Source organism: Carettochelys insculpta, chromosome 28 (genome assembly GCF_033958435.1).
Source record: "Carettochelys insculpta isolate YL-2023 chromosome 28, ASM3395843v1, whole genome shotgun sequence".
In the NCBI taxonomy this organism is placed as follows: Eukaryota; Metazoa; Chordata; order Testudines; family Carettochelyidae; genus Carettochelys; species Carettochelys insculpta.
The window spans coordinates 5,876,599-5,893,350 of NC_134164.1; the positions used below are offsets into that span (position 1 = coordinate 5,876,599).

The 16,752-nt window shown below is 62.2% G+C and overlaps 1 protein-coding gene across 6 annotated transcripts in view; it reads right to left on the bottom strand.

Annotated features, from left to right (window-relative positions):
• Positions 1-1,169: 1,169 nt before the first annotated feature.
• STAT3 (signal transducer and activator of transcription 3) overlaps positions 1,170-16,752 on the bottom strand; it is a 34,972-nt gene continuing 19,389 nt past the window's right edge. The window contains exons 2-24 of one of the 6 annotated variants that reach the window (XM_074979346.1): positions 16,519-16,665; positions 15,101-15,245; positions 13,238-13,336; positions 12,346-12,441; positions 12,156-12,237; positions 11,622-11,716; positions 10,008-10,159; positions 9,658-9,816; positions 9,414-9,506; positions 8,637-8,696; positions 8,316-8,345; positions 8,111-8,204; positions 7,983-8,030; positions 7,578-7,661; positions 7,228-7,326; positions 6,550-6,685; positions 5,983-6,035; positions 5,803-5,897; positions 5,036-5,175; positions 4,271-4,483; positions 4,021-4,063; positions 3,500-3,612; positions 1,170-3,303 (exon numbers count right to left, since the gene is read on the bottom strand). In XM_074979346.1, the coding sequence (XP_074835447.1) occupies positions 3,248-3,303; positions 3,500-3,612; positions 4,021-4,063; positions 4,271-4,483; positions 5,036-5,175; positions 5,803-5,897; positions 5,983-6,035; positions 6,550-6,685; positions 7,228-7,326; positions 7,578-7,661; positions 7,983-8,030; positions 8,111-8,204; positions 8,316-8,345; positions 8,637-8,696; positions 9,414-9,506; positions 9,658-9,816; positions 10,008-10,159; positions 11,622-11,716; positions 12,156-12,237; positions 12,346-12,441; positions 13,238-13,336; positions 15,101-15,245; positions 16,519-16,646 (2,313 nt within the window). In that variant the 5' untranslated portion in view covers positions 16,647-16,665 and the 3' untranslated portion in view covers positions 1,170-3,247. Of the gene's footprint in view, positions 3,304-3,499; positions 3,712-4,020; positions 4,064-4,267; positions 4,484-5,035; positions 5,176-5,802; positions 5,898-5,982; positions 6,036-6,549; positions 6,686-7,227; positions 7,327-7,577; positions 7,662-7,982; positions 8,031-8,110; positions 8,205-8,315; positions 8,346-8,636; positions 8,697-9,413; positions 9,507-9,657; positions 9,817-10,007; positions 10,160-11,621; positions 11,717-12,155; positions 12,238-12,345; positions 12,460-13,237; positions 13,337-15,100; positions 15,246-16,518; positions 16,666-16,752 lie in introns of those variants that run through there. The other 5 variants (XM_074979344.1, XM_074979343.1, XM_074979342.1 and 2 more) reach the window with 5 other exon arrangements.

Below are 16,752 nucleotides of genomic sequence, written 5' to 3' on the forward strand. Positions count from 1 at the left end.
GCTCTGTTACCGCGGGACTTAAAAACCCGGGGATGGAAATTCCACCACCTCTCTGGGCAACCCAGTACTTCACCACTCTCCTAGGGAAATAGTTTTTCCTGATATCCGATCTCCCCGCCCGTGAGACCATTGCTCCTCATTCTGCCATCTGCCCCCGGTGAGACCAGCCTCTCTCAGCCCTCTTTAGAGCTCCCCCTTTGCAGAAGTTCAAGGCTGCTATCAAACCACCCCCTCACTCTTCCCTTCTGCAAACTAAGTAAGCCCAGATCCCTCAGCCTCTTCTTGTAGGTCACGTGCTCCAGCTCCCTAAGCATTCTGGTTGCCCTCTGCTGGACCCGCTCCAATGTATCCACCTCCTCTCTATACCGGGGGGGTCCAGAACTGGATGCAACAGTCCAGAACGATGGAATCTACAATCAGCTGGTCCCACTGGCATCCTCTCAGCGATATTGTTGACAGTTCTCCGAGTGCGTCCACCCCACATGCGATGCGAGGCACCGTTAGGAAAGGGACAGAGAAGACGACAGAAGGGATCATTCTGTAAGTAAACCCCTGCAATGGCCAAGCTGGGGAGGTACAAACAAGTCTGGGCACACCCCCAAGTCAAAGATACACAAGAGATGGGAAACGGGGCCCCGGTAGACACCAAAGCGCTGGAGAGTGGAACAGCCTTTTCCACAGCGAAGATGCAGATCACAGAGCTCAGCAAAGACAGGATGAAGAGGTTGGATAGAGGTGTTGAGTGTGGAGACAGTGACTAAGACCTCTGCGTCCCGCAACCCCCCGGGGCCGTGTGTTGACCAGACAAACACTTCACCGCAGCCCTTAGCGCCGAGTTGTGCAGCGCAGGCAGCCGGGCCCAGCAAAGAATTCGATAAATCCCTGGAGGACAGGTCTGAGAATGGCTAGTAGCCAAGACAGGCAGGGACGCCTCTCCGTTCTGGGAGTCCTGACCAGCCTGTGTGCTCCAAGCTGGGGCTGGACCACTCGATATGTTCCAGGTCTGTTCATCCCCTGGGAAGCCCCTGGTGCTGGGCTCTGCAAGGACGCAGGGGCCTGGGTTAGGTGGGCCCTTGGTCCGACCTTTTAGGGCTGTTCTTATTGCCCTGTGGGTTTGCACCAGGAGATGGAGAGTCTTGGCTTCACCACAAATCCAGCCAGGCACATGATCGCTTTAGCACCTTTATTTAGGAGAAAGTTAAAGCCTGTAAATACAGCAATAAAATATACAAAAAAATATCTTTACAGTATTGAGCGGCGCTAAGGGACGTAGAGGGCGGAGGCGGCCGAAGGACAGAGAAGCAGGTGGGGGAGGTAGAGACGGGAGCGCTACGGGGTTACGAAATAAACTTGGTCGGCCAACAGCGTTCACCTGGCCTGAGTGTCCAGGGCTGCACCAGCATGGTGAACGTGCGTTCACGCTGTGCACTAGTGCAGACTGGTGACCCTGGGGCGCCGCCGCCCAGGATGGAGGGCCCAGGGCTTCTCCAGGCTTCTGGGTTAAGAAAAGGCTCCCGCCCCGCTCCGAGCATTCGCATCGCTGTCGAATGCGGACAGGGTTCCCGCTGGAGTTCTGCCTCCCCCGCCTGCCCACCCACCAGCCGCTGCCACCCAGCCAAATCGGGCGACTGGTTCAGCTGCTGAAATTCGAAGCGCGGTTCCTTGATTTGGCGAAGTACGGCATAGAACTGCCGGTTTCACGGCTTCATACAGCCGCCCCGACGCCATCTGCCGGGCGACCCGGGCTCCATGGAGGACATCCGCCGTCTCTGACCTAATGCTTGGCTGGCCGTTTGCCATGCTTCTGGAATAGGCTCGGAGACCCCACAGCTTCCCTCCCGGCCCCAGGCAGCTGGCATCACTCCTAGGCCTTCCAGCCTGCTAGCTTATCTCTGAAAAACCCCCCTCGGGCTCAAAGGAAGGGCAAAGACCCCATGTTTGCCTAGTGCTGGCCACGGCACATCTCTGCCCTCCAGCTGGCTGGGCCAGGGTTGGCAAGAGCTGACCCCAGCATCACGTCTGTGGGGCACGGACTTGGCTGGAGCATGCCAGAGGCACTGGGTTTGCTTCTGTGCCCGCAGGAGCCCAGCAGCTGGGCCAGGACGCAGGTGGCTAGCCTGGCTCTGCCCGAGAGGATCGGTGACGAAAGGAACGGCAGTGTCACTGCAGTGACCACCTGGAGGAGGGACCCACCTGCGTGGGCCGAGGGAACATGGGGACCACAGACAGGGTCTGGATCTGGCATGAGGGGGCAAAACAACTGCCCGCTTGCTGGAGATTCCCCACCCCACAGCCAGAGTTTCTTGCAAGGCGAGTGCTCGTCTGGGGGCCAGGAGAGATTCAGGTGCCACCCAGCTGATTAGCCGAGTGCCCAGAGGTGGCAGCCTGTGTTTCTATGGGTGGTGCACATCTGACCAGGCCTCGGTGCATATAAAAAATTTATTCCACCCACAGATGGGGAGGGGAGGAAAGTTAAGAGGGAACCCTGCCCACAGTTCCTGCACTCAGGACAAGCCCTAGCCGCTGCAGGACAACGGGCACCAGCCATGCGCAAAGAGGCCATCCCTGGAGGAGGAAGGTGGCACCAGGTTTGCCTGTTGTAGGGGCTGGGTGGAGCTGCAGACCTGGTCTGTCAGAGAGGGGTGCAGAGGAGCTGAACCACGCCATTCACACCCTCCCGCCATGTTGGAGACAGAGGGGTGAGGCCTCCTGCTGGGCGACAGCATCTCCAGCTGCCTCGTGCGAGGCACCCCCCACCCCCACCCCAGCGCAGCCTGCACGTAGGGGGTATTTGCTGCCCTGATAGGTGCTGCAGGTTGCTCCGGGCTGACTAGCCTGAGCATTCGGCCTTCAGCACACGCAGTTCCCAGGCTCCTGTCCCGGCTGCCTCGCAGTAACCGCGTGAACACCCTGGAGGGGACGTGGCTGGTCGGGCAGGGAGGAGCTGGAAAAGGGGCTGCCGGCAGCAGCTTGGGAAGAGCTTCGCATGGATGGAAGCGACAATCAGATGCTAACAGGCACTTCACGGAGCAGGACACGTTGGTTAGGGAAGGAAATAGAAAAACCAGCTCCCTCCCCCACACGCCCGTCACCCCCTCCCAGTGCCGGCTGGGGGCCCCGGTTAGACAGCCGCGAAGGGATTGGGGCCCCGGGGACGTCGCCTCCCAAGGGCGCTTCGGAGCTAGGAGCCAGGCTGTCCGGGCGCTCCCCGAGAGAAGAGGTGGGAGGGCAGAGCCAGGCGCAACCCTCACATGGGCGAGGCAGCGCACTCCGGAGTCAGCTCCATGTCGAACGTCAGTGATTCTGCGGGGGAACACACAGGGAGGGGACGGTGAGATGGGGGGACCCTGGGGCTGGCTGAACACAGTACATCTCCCCCCCCTGCCCCCAGAGGCTCCGGGAGAGGGTTGGTGCCATGTGCAGCCGCTCCAAGTGAGTGGAGACCCCGTGCCAGGGAGGGCTGGAGCCCCGGGAGGGGGGCCAGGCCTCGCCCACTTACCGAACTGGCCTCCTGCACTGGCCTCGGCTCCCTCGCTGTTGTTACCGAACTGCATGAGGGTGTCCAGCGTGCGCGGGGACATGGGCAGGTCGATGGTGTTGCTGCAGGTCGTTCTGTAGCAGGAGGGGGTGGGGGACAGCGAGACAGCACAAGAGAAGCCGTGAGAGGCCGAGCGCCACGGCGGGCCAGCCTAGGGCAGGACGGAGCTGGGCCTGCGTGGGGGGGAAGGGGGAGGATGATGCCACGAGCCACACAAGGGTCAGTCCCCCAGCTCCGCGCTCACGTTCTGGGCCACCCCGGGGTGTCTGGGGGCCAGTCCTCCACCTGCAAAACAGGGAGAGCCCCACACTTCCCCACCCCCTATGGGGTGGAGACGGCGAGCGTCCGAGCGCCTCCGTGCGCGTCTGTGCAGCACCAGCCGGATCTCGGGGCTTGCGGCACCAGAACCTCTTTCGACCAGCTGAGGCACATGCAGAGACCCCAGGGGGCTCAGACAGGCCACCTCCTCGAGGAACACTTACGGGGTGACGCAGATGAACTTGGTCTTCAGGTATGGTGCGGTGCCTGCGGGGAGAAGCGCCGGTTACCCAAACGCCGTGCGGCCCACCAGCCTCAGCCCCATCCTTGCCTTAACCAGCCGGGCAGCTTCTCCCCCCGCCAGCAAAGGAAGCGTCAGGAAGCTGATGGCTCCTGGATCTCGCCGACCTTCCCTCTCCGCAGCCCCCGGCAGCCATGGGACAGAAACGGCAGCAGCGGAAAATCAACGACTACCTGAGTCCGTAGCTTCGGGGTGCTCCTGGCTCTCGGGGCGGCAGTACTTGCCAAAGGCCTCCTCCTTGGGGATGTCGGGGTACAGGTAGACCAGGGGCGAGACCAGGATGTTGGTGGCATCCATGATTTTGTAGCCCATGATGATTTCCGCAAACGACATACTGTTGAGCTGCTGTTTGGTGTATGGCTCCACGGACTGGATTTGGGTTTTCCCTGGAGGTGGGGCCAGGCAACATTTCAGGCGGGTTCCTTCCTTGCCCGTTCCCAGCCCCCACCCCAGAAAATGCCCCACAAAACCAGCCCCCCAGCTCGCTGGCAGCACAGAGCAGCTGCGTAAGAACAGAGGCAGGTTCTGGGCATGGCAACGCAAGATCCCTCCCACTCCCTGTTCCTGGCCATAGGGTTCCCTGTATGCTGAGAGCTTGGGCAGCTGCTCAGGGGAGAGTTAGGTGCTGCTCAGCCGGTCAGCAAAGCAGCGTGTGTTTCTACGGGCGGTGCGCACCCATGCACAAAATTTATTCTGCACACGGATGGAAAAACGTCAGCGGGAACCCTGCTGGGCAGCACCGGGAACGGCAAGCAGCCAGCATACGAGGGCTTAGCCTAAAGGGGGACAGTCCACAAACAGGGACAGATCGGGGGCAAGGATGGGCAGTGGTTAGAGCAGCGGCTGATCACAGGTTGCTGCTGCAACAGCGACGAGCCCCCCGGACGTGCGAGCTGGGCTGGGCAGCAGGCGGAGAGCGCCTCCCGCGGGCGGCGTACCGCTGATGTCCTTCTCCACCCAGGTGAAGGTGATGCCCCCCTCCTTGCTGCTCTCGCTGAAGCGCAGCAGGAAGGTGCCGGGCGGCTTGGTGCTCAGGATGGCGCGCTCCCGCTCCTTGCTGATGAAGCCCATGATATACCTGGCGGAGGGGAGACGGCGCTGAGGGCCGGCGACTGGCTCCGGCGCCGCCTCCCTCCCCCTGCACCGGCCCTGCAGCCGCAAGGCCGGAGCCCCTGGCGGAAGGGATCTCTGCCCCACCGAGCACAGCCCAACGAGGAGCAGCTGCAGCACTTGAACTCACTGCAGGAGGAACGGTGCTCCGGCCTGGGCGCTGCCCGAGTCAGATCCACGGACCTGCCGATGGTACTTCCTGCTAGTTGCCCCGGTGCAGCCTCCCAGCCCCTCTTGGCAGCGCTGCCGAGCACCCAGCCCGACCAGCGGGTGCCACCCAGTGCCCACCCACCGCTCAGAGCAGAGCTAGGAGCCCTCGGTTCGGAGTCGAACACAGCACTGCAGCTCTGGCTGAGCTGTTCCTAGGGCTCAACCCTCCCGCCCCCACTTCTGCCCTGCGCCGTCGCCGGGAGCGCAGCTCAGTACCTGAGAAGGAACCACCGTGGCTCAGAGCTGGGGGCAGCTCCCAGGAGGGGGAAACCCCCTGGGCTTTGGCAGTCCCCAAACCACCCCCCACCCCCACCTGCGCCTGTCTCCGCTCATCAGTCCCCCCCCGCAGGCCTGTCCCAGCTGCGGGGTCCAGGCCATGACTCACCCTTCATTCCACAGCGCCAGGATGTATTTCTTCACCAGGTCAATGATGTTGTCCAGCCAGACCCAGAAGGAGAAGCCTTTGCCGGCCATGTTTTCCTGTGCAGGAGCAGAGATGGGAGGTCAGCGCAGGCCTGGGCGGGGCGGGCAGGGGGGCAGGGCTGCGCCATGGGGCAGGACTCACCTTGCAGAACTTGGCCCATGTGATCTGGCAGCCGGAGTAATTGACGCCCGGCCCTGGGGCGGGGGTTGGGGAGGACAGAGCAGGTTGTTAGATTTCTGGAACAAGTGGCATTTCCACGACTCGGCTGATGGCGTCTGGCTGCACAGCCCCACGTGGGATCCGTGAGGCTGGCAGCCCCTGGGGGCTCAGGGGCAGGGGGCGCCGAGGGCACAGCCCAGACTGCAGTGCCCTCCCTCAGTGCCGTGCAGAGCGGTACCAACTCACAGGGGTCTGGGCTGGGAACAAACAGCCTCTGGCCCATGTCCCTGGGCGCTGACCCTGCCGGCCCCCTGCAGAGCAGCCCAGGCAGGGCTCACCGGTGCATGCACACACACGCGCGCACACACACACACACACACACCCCCCCCCCCGCCCCTCAGGTGCAGCCACCTGCCTCGCACGCACACGCCTGGCCCCTGCAGCCTTGGCACCAGCCTCTGCTGGAGGCTGCCCACCCTAACAGAGCCCTCATGCCCCACTGAAGCTGCCAGCCTAAGGGGTTTAGGAGCCACGGGCACAGCAGGTTACCGAGGAGCTTTTCAGCCAGTGTGGTCAGCTGCTCGATGCTGAGGCCCCGCTTGGTGGTGGAGGAAAACTGCCAGCTCAGCACCTCGGCCACCTGGTCCCAGGTGCCAATCGGGGGCTTGGTGAAGAAGTTCACGTTCTGTGGGAGGAGAGGGAGCGTGTCTCCGAGGGCAGCGCCGACGGGGCCCGAGAAACGCCACGGGCAAAGCTGTGCGGGTCATCCCCAAGGGGGGAGACCTCCCAGCCTCACTCCCCGCCCGGCTGTAAGAGGAGATGGGGGCGGCACCTCTACGACCAGCGGCTGCCTCAGTTTCCCCAGCTCGGTGCCTCAGTTTCCCCGTTCTCCTCCCTCTCGTCTGGAGGGCCGGAAAGCTCCGACAAGGCAGAGCCCGTCTCCGTACAGAACCCGACCCCAGCCGAGCCTCCTGCACCCCAGCACCAGCCCCACTCCTGCCACTCCAGCCCCAGACCAAGCGACGACGCGGCCCTCCAGGCGGGCCGGCCTTCCAGCGGTGCCCCACCCCTCCCGGGCGCACCCCCTCGACGCGCTGCCGCTGTGCGGCACGGAGCTGGCGTCACACGGCCAGGCCCATGCAGCTCAGCTTGGCGCAGACGCCATCGGGGGAGGGCCCCAAGCTGCCCCAGGCCCCTCCCGCCGGAGGGGAGGGGGCGCACACAGACCTTGGGGTTGTTAGTCAGCATGTTGTACCACAGGATGGAGGCCCAGGCGTTGGGCATCTGGCAGATGTTGGAGATGACCACGACAGGCAGCGAGTGGGTCTGGAGAGACCAGTGGTTTCCTTAGACCCCCAGAACACAAACCCCTACGCCAGCTGTGCCCCCTGCAGCGGGTCCCCGGAACTCGCCCTGCTTCCCGTACAGCCTCCTCCCTGGCCTCTCCCCTTCCCAAGCTGCCCCCGCAGCTGCCGGCCTCTGCCCACCTCTTCCCAGGGAACCACGGGCTGGGCCAGGCCAGCAGAGACGCTGGGCAGCCCCTGTCGGGAGGGGGCAGCTCTGCCCCTCAGACTCACCTCCAAGTCGATCTTCAGGCCCTGGTGATAGACCTCGGTCTCAAAGGTGATGAGGTGCAGCTCCTCCGTGACGATCAGGGAGGCCTGGGAGGACGACAGGGAGGGTGTTGGGTGGATGCTGGCTATTCCCCGGGGCCCAAGCGCCCGGGCACAATGAAGCCAGCAGCCAGCTGCTCCGCCCTGGACCGGTTTTGGAGGGGGCTGCAGGGGGGCAGCTCTGCCCCCCTGCAGCACAAAACCTTCCCTAGAGGCTGTCTGGAGAGGCAGAGAATGCTGCAGCAAGCTCTGAAGGCACCAGCCCAAGGGGAGGGCCTGGCAGGCGCTCTCCCAGCCCAGAGGGGTGTCCTGCTGGGCCCCCCACAGGCCGCCTCCCCGCAGGGCACACGTGCAGGCTCGGACACTCACGTCACAGTTGGCTCTGCCCCCGTTCCCGCACCTCTGCTCCCGCAGCGTCTGCAAAGAGAAGGGAGAAGCTAAAGCAGCAGCCGGACCCTCCCCCCCAGCCCCGGGGCCAGCCCAGCTCTGCTCCGTACCAGGTGCTTGAACTCTGCCGACAGGCTGCCGTTGTTCGACTCCTCCATGTTCATGACCTTGGTGTTTGTCCCCAGGATGTTAAACTTCCGGGACCTGAGTGGGGAGGAGGACGGTTAGAGCCCTGCCTGGCGCCCAGCACCCCTGCGCCAGGGCAACGTGCGCCTCGGGGGACGGAGAAAGACGGGCTGGTTTAGCTCCACTTACCCCCGGAGCGCGGCAACGTCCCCAGAGTCCCTGGAGAGGAGACAGGCACAGCATCAGCCACTCTGGGGCAGAGAGCATGTCCCAGTCCCCCAGCCCCGCACCCTTCCGAGGCAGCGCCGCAGCGGACCTGGGGCAGACAGCTCATTCGCACCCTGACCCTTGCACCCAGGGCCCCCGCTTCACCCCACGTGACCCCCGGCTTAGGGCCTGATTCTTTCCTGAGAGGTGGGTACCAGGGCAACGCCCTGGCCTCTGGGCAGCCCTTCCTTCTGTGACTCCAGTGGCAGGTCAGCACGGCCCAGTGCCAGGCGTGATACTCACTTGTCTATGCAGACTTTAATCTTCAGCTGGTAGTTGAGCTCAGGAAATTTGACGAGTAACCTGTCAGAAGGGAGCAAGAACCACACGGATACCAGAGCTGCCTTTGCTCATGGTAGCCGCCGACCTGCCCAGGGAGCGCGTCTGAGATTTCAACCCCAGCCGAGCCACATCTGCTACCCTGGCTACACCGCTGGTCGCGGAGCAGCTGGGACTGTTTCGCCAGGGGCTCTTCCTAGAAAGAGACGTGGGGTGGGGTGGGGTGTCTGTCTGTCTCTCTCCGCCCCCACAACCGCCAGAGATCGGAACCCCATTCCCAGGGCCCCTGCTGGACATGTGGCGAGCTGCCAGGGCTCAGCCTCTGAGGCATAGGCTGTTAGCACCCACAGCCCCCTGGCTCTGTAAGGCACTTGGGGAAGCAGCCCCCAGCCCAGCGAGCCTGGCAGGTCTGTGGGAAACAAGCAGGGATGGGACTTGTCCCAAGCCACACAGCAGGGCTTTGGCAGAGCTGGGATCAGCACCCAGCAGCCCTCGGCGCTCGCCTCCGGGGACCGTGCTGCAGCATGACGTGGAACCATTCTGCTCCCTGCTGGGGGGCAGAGGCTGGGGTGGGGAAGACCAGCTTCAGTGGGAACAGCTGACGGCAGCGGGAGCTGGGCACGCCGACCAGCAGAGGCGTCGCACACCCCGAGCGGTAGGCCGAGGCGAAACCACGACCCGCTGCGGATGAGGAGCGCTCGACATGCCCTCTCCCCAGGTGCCCCCAGCAGAAAGACCAACCTGACTTTGGTGGTGAACTGCACGCCGGTTTTGATGACCAGGGGGCGATCGGGGTGCATGGGCATGCAGGGCTGGCGCTCCACCACGAAGGCGCTGCGGGACGAGAGTAAAGGACACGTCATGCTCTGGTGGCCGCCCCCTCCCAGCCATCCCATGCTGTCAGCCACTCCGAGACACCCCCTAGGGCAGCGGGAGCAGCTCTCCACCCTCCTGACTGGGGGTGCGGGGGGGATGCACCAGTTACCTTGTCATGAGGTTCCTGAACAGCTCCACAATCCTCTCCTCTAGCATGGGCCGGTGCTGGACAATCGGGTCTCCTTTGTAGGACACTTTTTGCTGCAGCTCCTCCAGTTTCTTGATCTGCTGCCGCGTCTGCAGCTGGGACTCTGCGAGGGACGTGATCCTGGAGGGAGGATGAAGGGGGTTAGCCGCCCGAGCACACCCACAAGTAGCTCCACCCTTGGCACCTGGGCCCAGGCAGATCCGTTGCTGGTGGATTGAATTCCAGCCCAGCTGGCTCTCAGCAAGGGCGAATCAATGGAAGCAGGCAGTGGGGGGTTTGGTGGGGTGGGGAGGCGCCTCAGGGGCTCTCACCAGTTTTCCAGGCGATCCAGGCAGATGTTGGGGGGGCCCCCTATACAGGCAATTTGCTGCCGCCTCTTCCAGTCCGCCAGCTCCTCATCGGCCAGCGTCTTCTGCACGTACTCCATGGCCGAGAGCAGCCCAGCCAGCTCACTCACGATGCCCTGGCACGGGAACGGGACAGTCAGGTCTCTCCTCCGCCTGCCAGGCCCAGAGCCACTGGACAGGAGGGGGCCCCCCAAAAGGCGCCTGCAGCCTCAGCGCCTTCTACTGCCTGCACCTGGCCCCAGAGCCTCTGCCAGGGGATTACGCAGACTGGACGTGGTCTGCTCTAGCCACCGAGCCCCTCACTGTGGTATCTGAGCACCCTGATGCTGAAGGTAGGGACAAACGTTTGGGTGCCCAGTCAGATTCACCACCTCGACTCCCATCCTGTCAAGCCAACTTCCGGACCCCAGGGGCCAGCCGGGGCTCACCGCACACCAGCTGTGCCCAGCAGAGCCTCAGGAATCAGGGCACTAGAATGCGAAGGCACCTCAAGAGGTCGTTGAGTTCAGCCCCCTGCCCTCACAGCAGCAGCAAGCACTGTCTAGACCAGCCCTGCTCGGTGTCTGTCTAACCTGCTCTTAAATATCTCCAGTGGTGGAGATTCCACAACCTCCCCAGGTAACTCATTCCAGTGTTTAACCACCTGGACAGTTGGGAACTTTTTCCTAATGTCCAACCTAAACCTCCCTTGCTGCAGGTTAAGCCCGTTGCTCCTTGTCCTGCCTTCAGAGGCCAAAGAGAACCATTTTTTCTCCCTCCTCCGCGTAACACCCTTTGAGGTACTTGTAAACCTCTGTCACGTCCCCTCTGTCTTCTCTTCCCTAAACTAGACAAGCCCAGTTCTTTCAGTCTCCCCTCCCAGCTCGTGTGCTCTCGACCTTCCATCATTCTTGCTGCTCTTCCCTGGACCTTCTCCAATTTCTCCACATTTCTCTTGAAACGTGGTGCCCGCAACTGGGCCCAATACTGCCATTGGGGCCTAACCAGCGCTGAGCAGGGCGGCTCATGTCTCACTCCCAACACTCCAGTTAATACATCCCAGAATGATGTTGCTTTTTTTTTTTTTGCAACAGTATCACACGACTGACTCATTTAGCTTGTGGTCCACTCTGACCCCACGATCCCTTTCTTCCACAGTCTTTCCCAGACGGTCCCTTCCTGTTCTGCATGCGCGAAGCTGATGACTCCTTCCTAAGTGGAGTACTTTGCTTTTTGTCCTTATTAAACTTCATCCAATTCACCTCACACCCCTGCTCCAGTTCAGTTACGTGGCTGCGAACCTGCGTGGGCATTTTGGCCAGGCGGACTATTCGCGCTCCACCCGGAGGCAGGTCTGAAAGCAATCTGGCATGGGCTGACTTACAAGAGCTCACAAACCCATCGGCCAGGAAACGGGTGCCCGGGGACAGACGGGAGCGGACAGCCCCGCAGCCCTGCTGCTCGTTGGCGCCGAGCCGGAGCTGCCGTTGCGTGGAGCGTGGTATTTCCTGTGCACGCCCAGGACAAATGTGGAAGGCTCCTGCCCCGGCTGCAACACAAGCAGGGGCAGAGGGACGCCAGGGCAGAAGAACACCGTACCCTGCGCATTTGGTCCAGTGCAGTCAGCATCTGCTCGAGCTGCTGCATCTTCTGCCGCGTCACCGACTGATTGTTACCGTTCAGATCCTGCATGTCTAGGGGGAGAAGAGCAAGGGACTCACCCAATACACACGCCCAGCCCTGCCCCAGCAGTCCCCAGTAGGTGCTAGGTAAGCGAGCCTGGGTTTCAGCTTCCCCCAGCCCCCCAACACCAGAGGGTCTGGGCACCCTCACCTCTCAGGTGTTCATCCTCACAGCCCTGGTTAGTGCCAGGGCCCAGCGACCGGCGCCGCGCCAGGCCGGCATCCCTGCTGCAAGGCAGAGGTGCACAGCTTGAGTGACCGCCCCAAATCACAGCAAGTCTGAGCAAGCCAGGAACAGGCCTGGGGTCTCCTAAGTCACAGCTATGCCCCATTCGCACTGGGAGCGACACCCAGGCTCTGCTCCAGCACAGAGCAGCGGCGACAGCTCAGACATGCCTCACCGGATCACAGCTCCCAGTGTACCCCCTCTGGGCAGGCCCATCCCCTTTACCTCCTTGGCTTTTCAGTGTCTTGTAGTTGAAGTCGAAGTCATCCTGGAGATTCTCCACCACCTTCATCTTTTGCTCCAGATCCTGCAAGCCCAGGAGTTGGGGTCACTTCAGGGCACAGGCTCCGGCGCACCCAGCAGGGCTGTGGGTGGGGATCCCCAGGCCGGGCCCAGAGCTGCTGGGCTGACCTACCTGCACCCGTTTCCTCACATCCTGCAGGTGCTGCTCCAGCATTTGCTGCTTCTCCGTCACCACGGCAGCCGTGGGGTGGGATGCCTGCCCGCCTTGCTGCGGAGAGGAAGACGACTGGCGTGGGGTGTAACAGCAGATCGCACCCCCTGCCCTGCGGGGGAGCTCTGGGAATGGCCAGCCCATTCGGGTGCTCTGGGTTCTGGGGCTTTGCCTCCCTCCCAGGAAGAAAACCCACAGCACTGGAGTTATTGGGGTGATGGATCAGGGGCTCTGGATATGAGCAGATGCCAACCCCCCCCTACAGCTCTCCGCCCGCCCGAGCGGCCAGTCTGAACACAGACGAGGAGAGAAAGGGGAGAGGGGGACACACAGCTATCCAGAGACTAACCCAGAGCCATGTGCCGAGCTTGCCCGGAGCTGGAACTGCCTAGCAAATAAGGACAGCCGCCAAAGCCAACTAACGGCCACGCTGCGGTGCTGGGAATGCGCCGGTTAGCAGAGGTGCTGAGCGAATGCAGCTTCTTCTCCTGTGCCTGTAAATGGCCATTCCCAGCCCACCAGGCCTCAGAGCCGGTATCACCTCATTTTTTTCTCCTCCCTGTGTGGAATAAATTCTGTTGCATGCACCGAGACTTGAGGATGTGCCACACCAATGGAAACACGCAGTGGGCAGCATCCGAGCGTGTGCTGGGCGGCCGCTGGACTAGCCTGGAGCCATGTGCCGAGCTCGCCTGGAGCTGGAACTGCCTAGCAAACAAGGACAGCCGCCAAAGCCAACACCGCTCAGGTTCCACCGATGCCCCACTTCCAGCCAAAGGACCTGTCCTCCATCAGGGCCAGCGGAGTGTCCGGCTGGGACCTGCCCCAGGCAACAGCCAAGTCCTGCTCTCACCTGGGCTGCGGTGGCAGCTGTCTGGAGGAGGCGAGATTCTTCCCAGAGGCACCGAGCCACGATGCGGGCGATCTCCATGGGCTTCTCCAGGTACCGGCTCTGGAGGCGGGTTTGGGGAGAGGAACACGTGAGGGAAAAAAGAAAAAGAACAATGGTCCAGCCCAAGCCGGTGCAAACACAGCGGGGGAAGCCGAACAGTTCAGAGCCACTCAGAGGATCACAGCAACCCGAAATCACAACTGGCCAGGCTGAGGTTTCGCTCCCAAAAGAGCTGCCTGAGACAAGCACACCAAAACGTGCAGCCCCATTGAATTCTTTTGCAGCCCCAGGGCTGGGAGCAGTCGGGGGCGAGCAGCCCTGCCAGCAGGCCCAGCTCCAGGGACCCAGGCAGGGCCGGGTAAACCCCGCAGCCCCAGGGCTGGAGGCCGGGCGGGACATGGAGTACCCGTATATATTTAAATTAAAATTATATATCCTTTACACCTCTAACGTTAAAACCAAGAAGAGTCACATCAAATATTACATCCTCCAATATTGCATTATATTCAAAGACGACCTGAAAAGGTATTCCTAAGCCATAATCTATAACACATAATTAGGACTTTCCAAATGAAGTACATTTCCTTTGGTGGCCCTGAAAGCTATCGACTCTCTTTGCTGTGGCCCTCAGTGGTCCGAGTTTGACATGCCTGGCCTAAGATTCAGAATGGAACCCTCTCAGTTTTGCAGAGTCCAGCATTAGTGGCTGGCCCCCTCCCTGGTCACTCCAGTCAGCCAGTAGAACCTGCCCAGCCCCCTCCCTGGTGCCTCAGTTTCCCCAGGAAGTGATCCAGTCACCAAGGGAATCACAGTCTGAGTTGGGATTAGAACCTTGGCATCCCAGTCCCCCTCCTGTGCTCTGGCCACTAGGTATCACTGCCCACTGCCGGCTCTCTGATCTGCCAAAGACTCTGGAGGTAACAGAGACCTGAAGAAGGGGGACAAGGGAGACCAGCAGGGCAGGACTCCGAACCCACCCCTGGGAAGTGGAGGCCTTTTAAGGGCATTTTGGGCTGGCAGGTGCGAGGATCGAGCCCTGATCAGGACACAGGCAAGGCAGAGCAGAGCACACATGGCTTCCTCTCTACTTCCAGGGCAAGGAGGCTGGGGAGCCCATCAGCCACGGCGTGTGGCCTCTGGCTCCTGGCCGGTGCTGAAGGAGCAAAGCGGCGAGGCCAGCTGGACTCCCACTCAGGGCGCCAATTTATTTTTCCCATCCACGTGCAAAATTAATTTCTTCCTGTGCCCCACCACGTGCTTCCAGCCACGGCCACTGTGGGCGCTCGGCTAACAGGAAGCCCTGCTCCCGCCCATCTCTGGCTGGGCCTCGCCCCGTTCCTCCTCCCTTCTGGGTCAGGGTGCTGGGGTTCAGATTCGGAGTCTTGGGCCCTGGCAGCTGCACCATGGCCTCGTCTGCACAGGGAAGGGAGCTTGCAGAGCAGGAAGGCTGGGATGAACCTCCTCCCAGCTCTGCTGGCCCCGACCCCATTCTCACAGCAGCCATAGCAAAAGGCCATTCAGAAGTCTCTGACCAGCAGAGTCAGGTCACTGGGGGGCGAGGCGGTCACCTGTCTAGCCACACAGGTACAATGTGGATCCTTCTGCCGCCATGCAGGCGGCCTACACTGGCCAGGAAAGGGTTAACAAGCTGTGGTGGTGCAGGGAGTGGGGGTGGGGGGGCATTGTCAGTCCTGCAATAGGCTTGGAGGGAGGTGGTGGAGGAAGTCTGGCTGGGAGGGGGACCCGGCCAGGGGTTGCGGCAGGGCTTGTTACAGGCCCAGCATCGGCCAGCCCAAAGTTCTGTAGCTCCCCCCAGGCGCCCACCTGTAGGAACTGCTTGATCCTGCGCAGGTTGTGCTGGTAGAGGACGTTGGACTCCTGCAGAAAGCGGCTGTACTGCTGGTCGATCTCCCCCAGCAGGTTGTGGAACACCAGTGTGGCGTGGGACTCCTTGCTGGCTGCGTACGCCCTGCCAGGGGGCCAGCAGAGAAGCCGGAGTGAAATCCATCAACACCCTTTGCACTTGACGCAGGTGCGAAGGGGGAGGTGGGAATGGTCCATGCCGCCCTCATCCCCCCCCCGCCCCCCGGCTACCCTGTAGGGCAACGCCATCGGCTGCATGGGAGCGACCCCCACGTGCACACCGAATTGCCTGGTGACGACTGCCTACGAAAGCCCCAGGGGATGTAAGAGGCACTTTCTGCTCGCCGGATTCAGGCGGCTGCAGAAACCTGCTCCCTGGTGCGTGCAGCACCAACTCGCTCGTGCAGGCAGCTGGTCATGCAAATCCTACGGGGCCATTTTTAGGCTGCTGCTGAGAGATTGGCTGCGAGAGCCACACACGCTCTGGAGCGACACCCTCCACGGCCAGCTCCCAAGCCGAGACCCCCTCGCCCTGCGTAGGGCATCACAACCCCATTAAAACGGGTCACGTCCGTCTGGGCACTTCTGTTCTCCAGCCCCGGCACTGACCCCCGGGACACCTTTCCCACCCAAAGGTGGGATGCCTCAGGCGGCCTTGTAACCTCCAATGCCAGCCTGAAACCGGGACCTGTCGCCCCGTGATGAAGTCGGGCGCGTGAGGCTTTTAGTCCCCTGGTTAGGTTGCATGTGTTTCCTATTGTGCCCCACGTGGGTGCCTCAGTTTCCCTAGGCACAGCATCGGGGCATAGCTGGTGATGGGCGTTTCGGCAGGATATGCACAGGCAGTGGCCTCCCAAGTCCTTCGTAACCTAGGCAACACCTTTCTTCCCTGGGAAACAGGACGAAGGAGGGAGGAGGGGCCTGGCTGGTTTGAATTGGAACTGGGTTGTTGAATGGGGCCGTTCCCGCTGGCTCATGGGGGAGGACAGGAGACCCCCTCTCCCCAGGGCGGATGGTACTACGCTGCATCCCTGGTCTCCCTGCTGAATAAACGTCACATCTGCCTGCGGATGCAGGGCAGCACCTGGGGACACCCCCCTCCCCTGTGACAGGCCTGCAACCCAGCCACCACCCTGCTGCACTCTCCATGCACGGGGAGGGCGCCGTGCAGAGAGCGTGCAGCCACCAAGGCACGGACATTCCCAGCGGCACTCTGCCAACAGGAGAGGCAGTGTGGAACCGAGACGCTGCCCAGCCGGCTGCTGCTGGAAAGAGACCCAGCAGTTACAGGACACCCGTTGCCAGCCTGACCCTGTGCGCTGGAGGCTGGCTCAGGCCCTGAAGAAAGCGGGCTGGGCCGACGTGGCACAAGGACTCACCAGTCCTGGCTTTCGATCCAGGGGGCCAGGAACTGCCTGAGCTCCATGGGGAAGCTGTCGCTATACAGCTGATGCAGCTGCTCCAGGTACCGCGTGTCCAGCTGCTGCAGCTGATTCCACTGAGCCATCTCGGCTGCCTCTGGAAACCTGGCAAGGCAGAGGGACCCGCGTCAGAGCTGCAGGGACAAGGAGCTGTCAGGGGCCACCCGCAGCGTTCAGGCGCCTCTTGGGTTG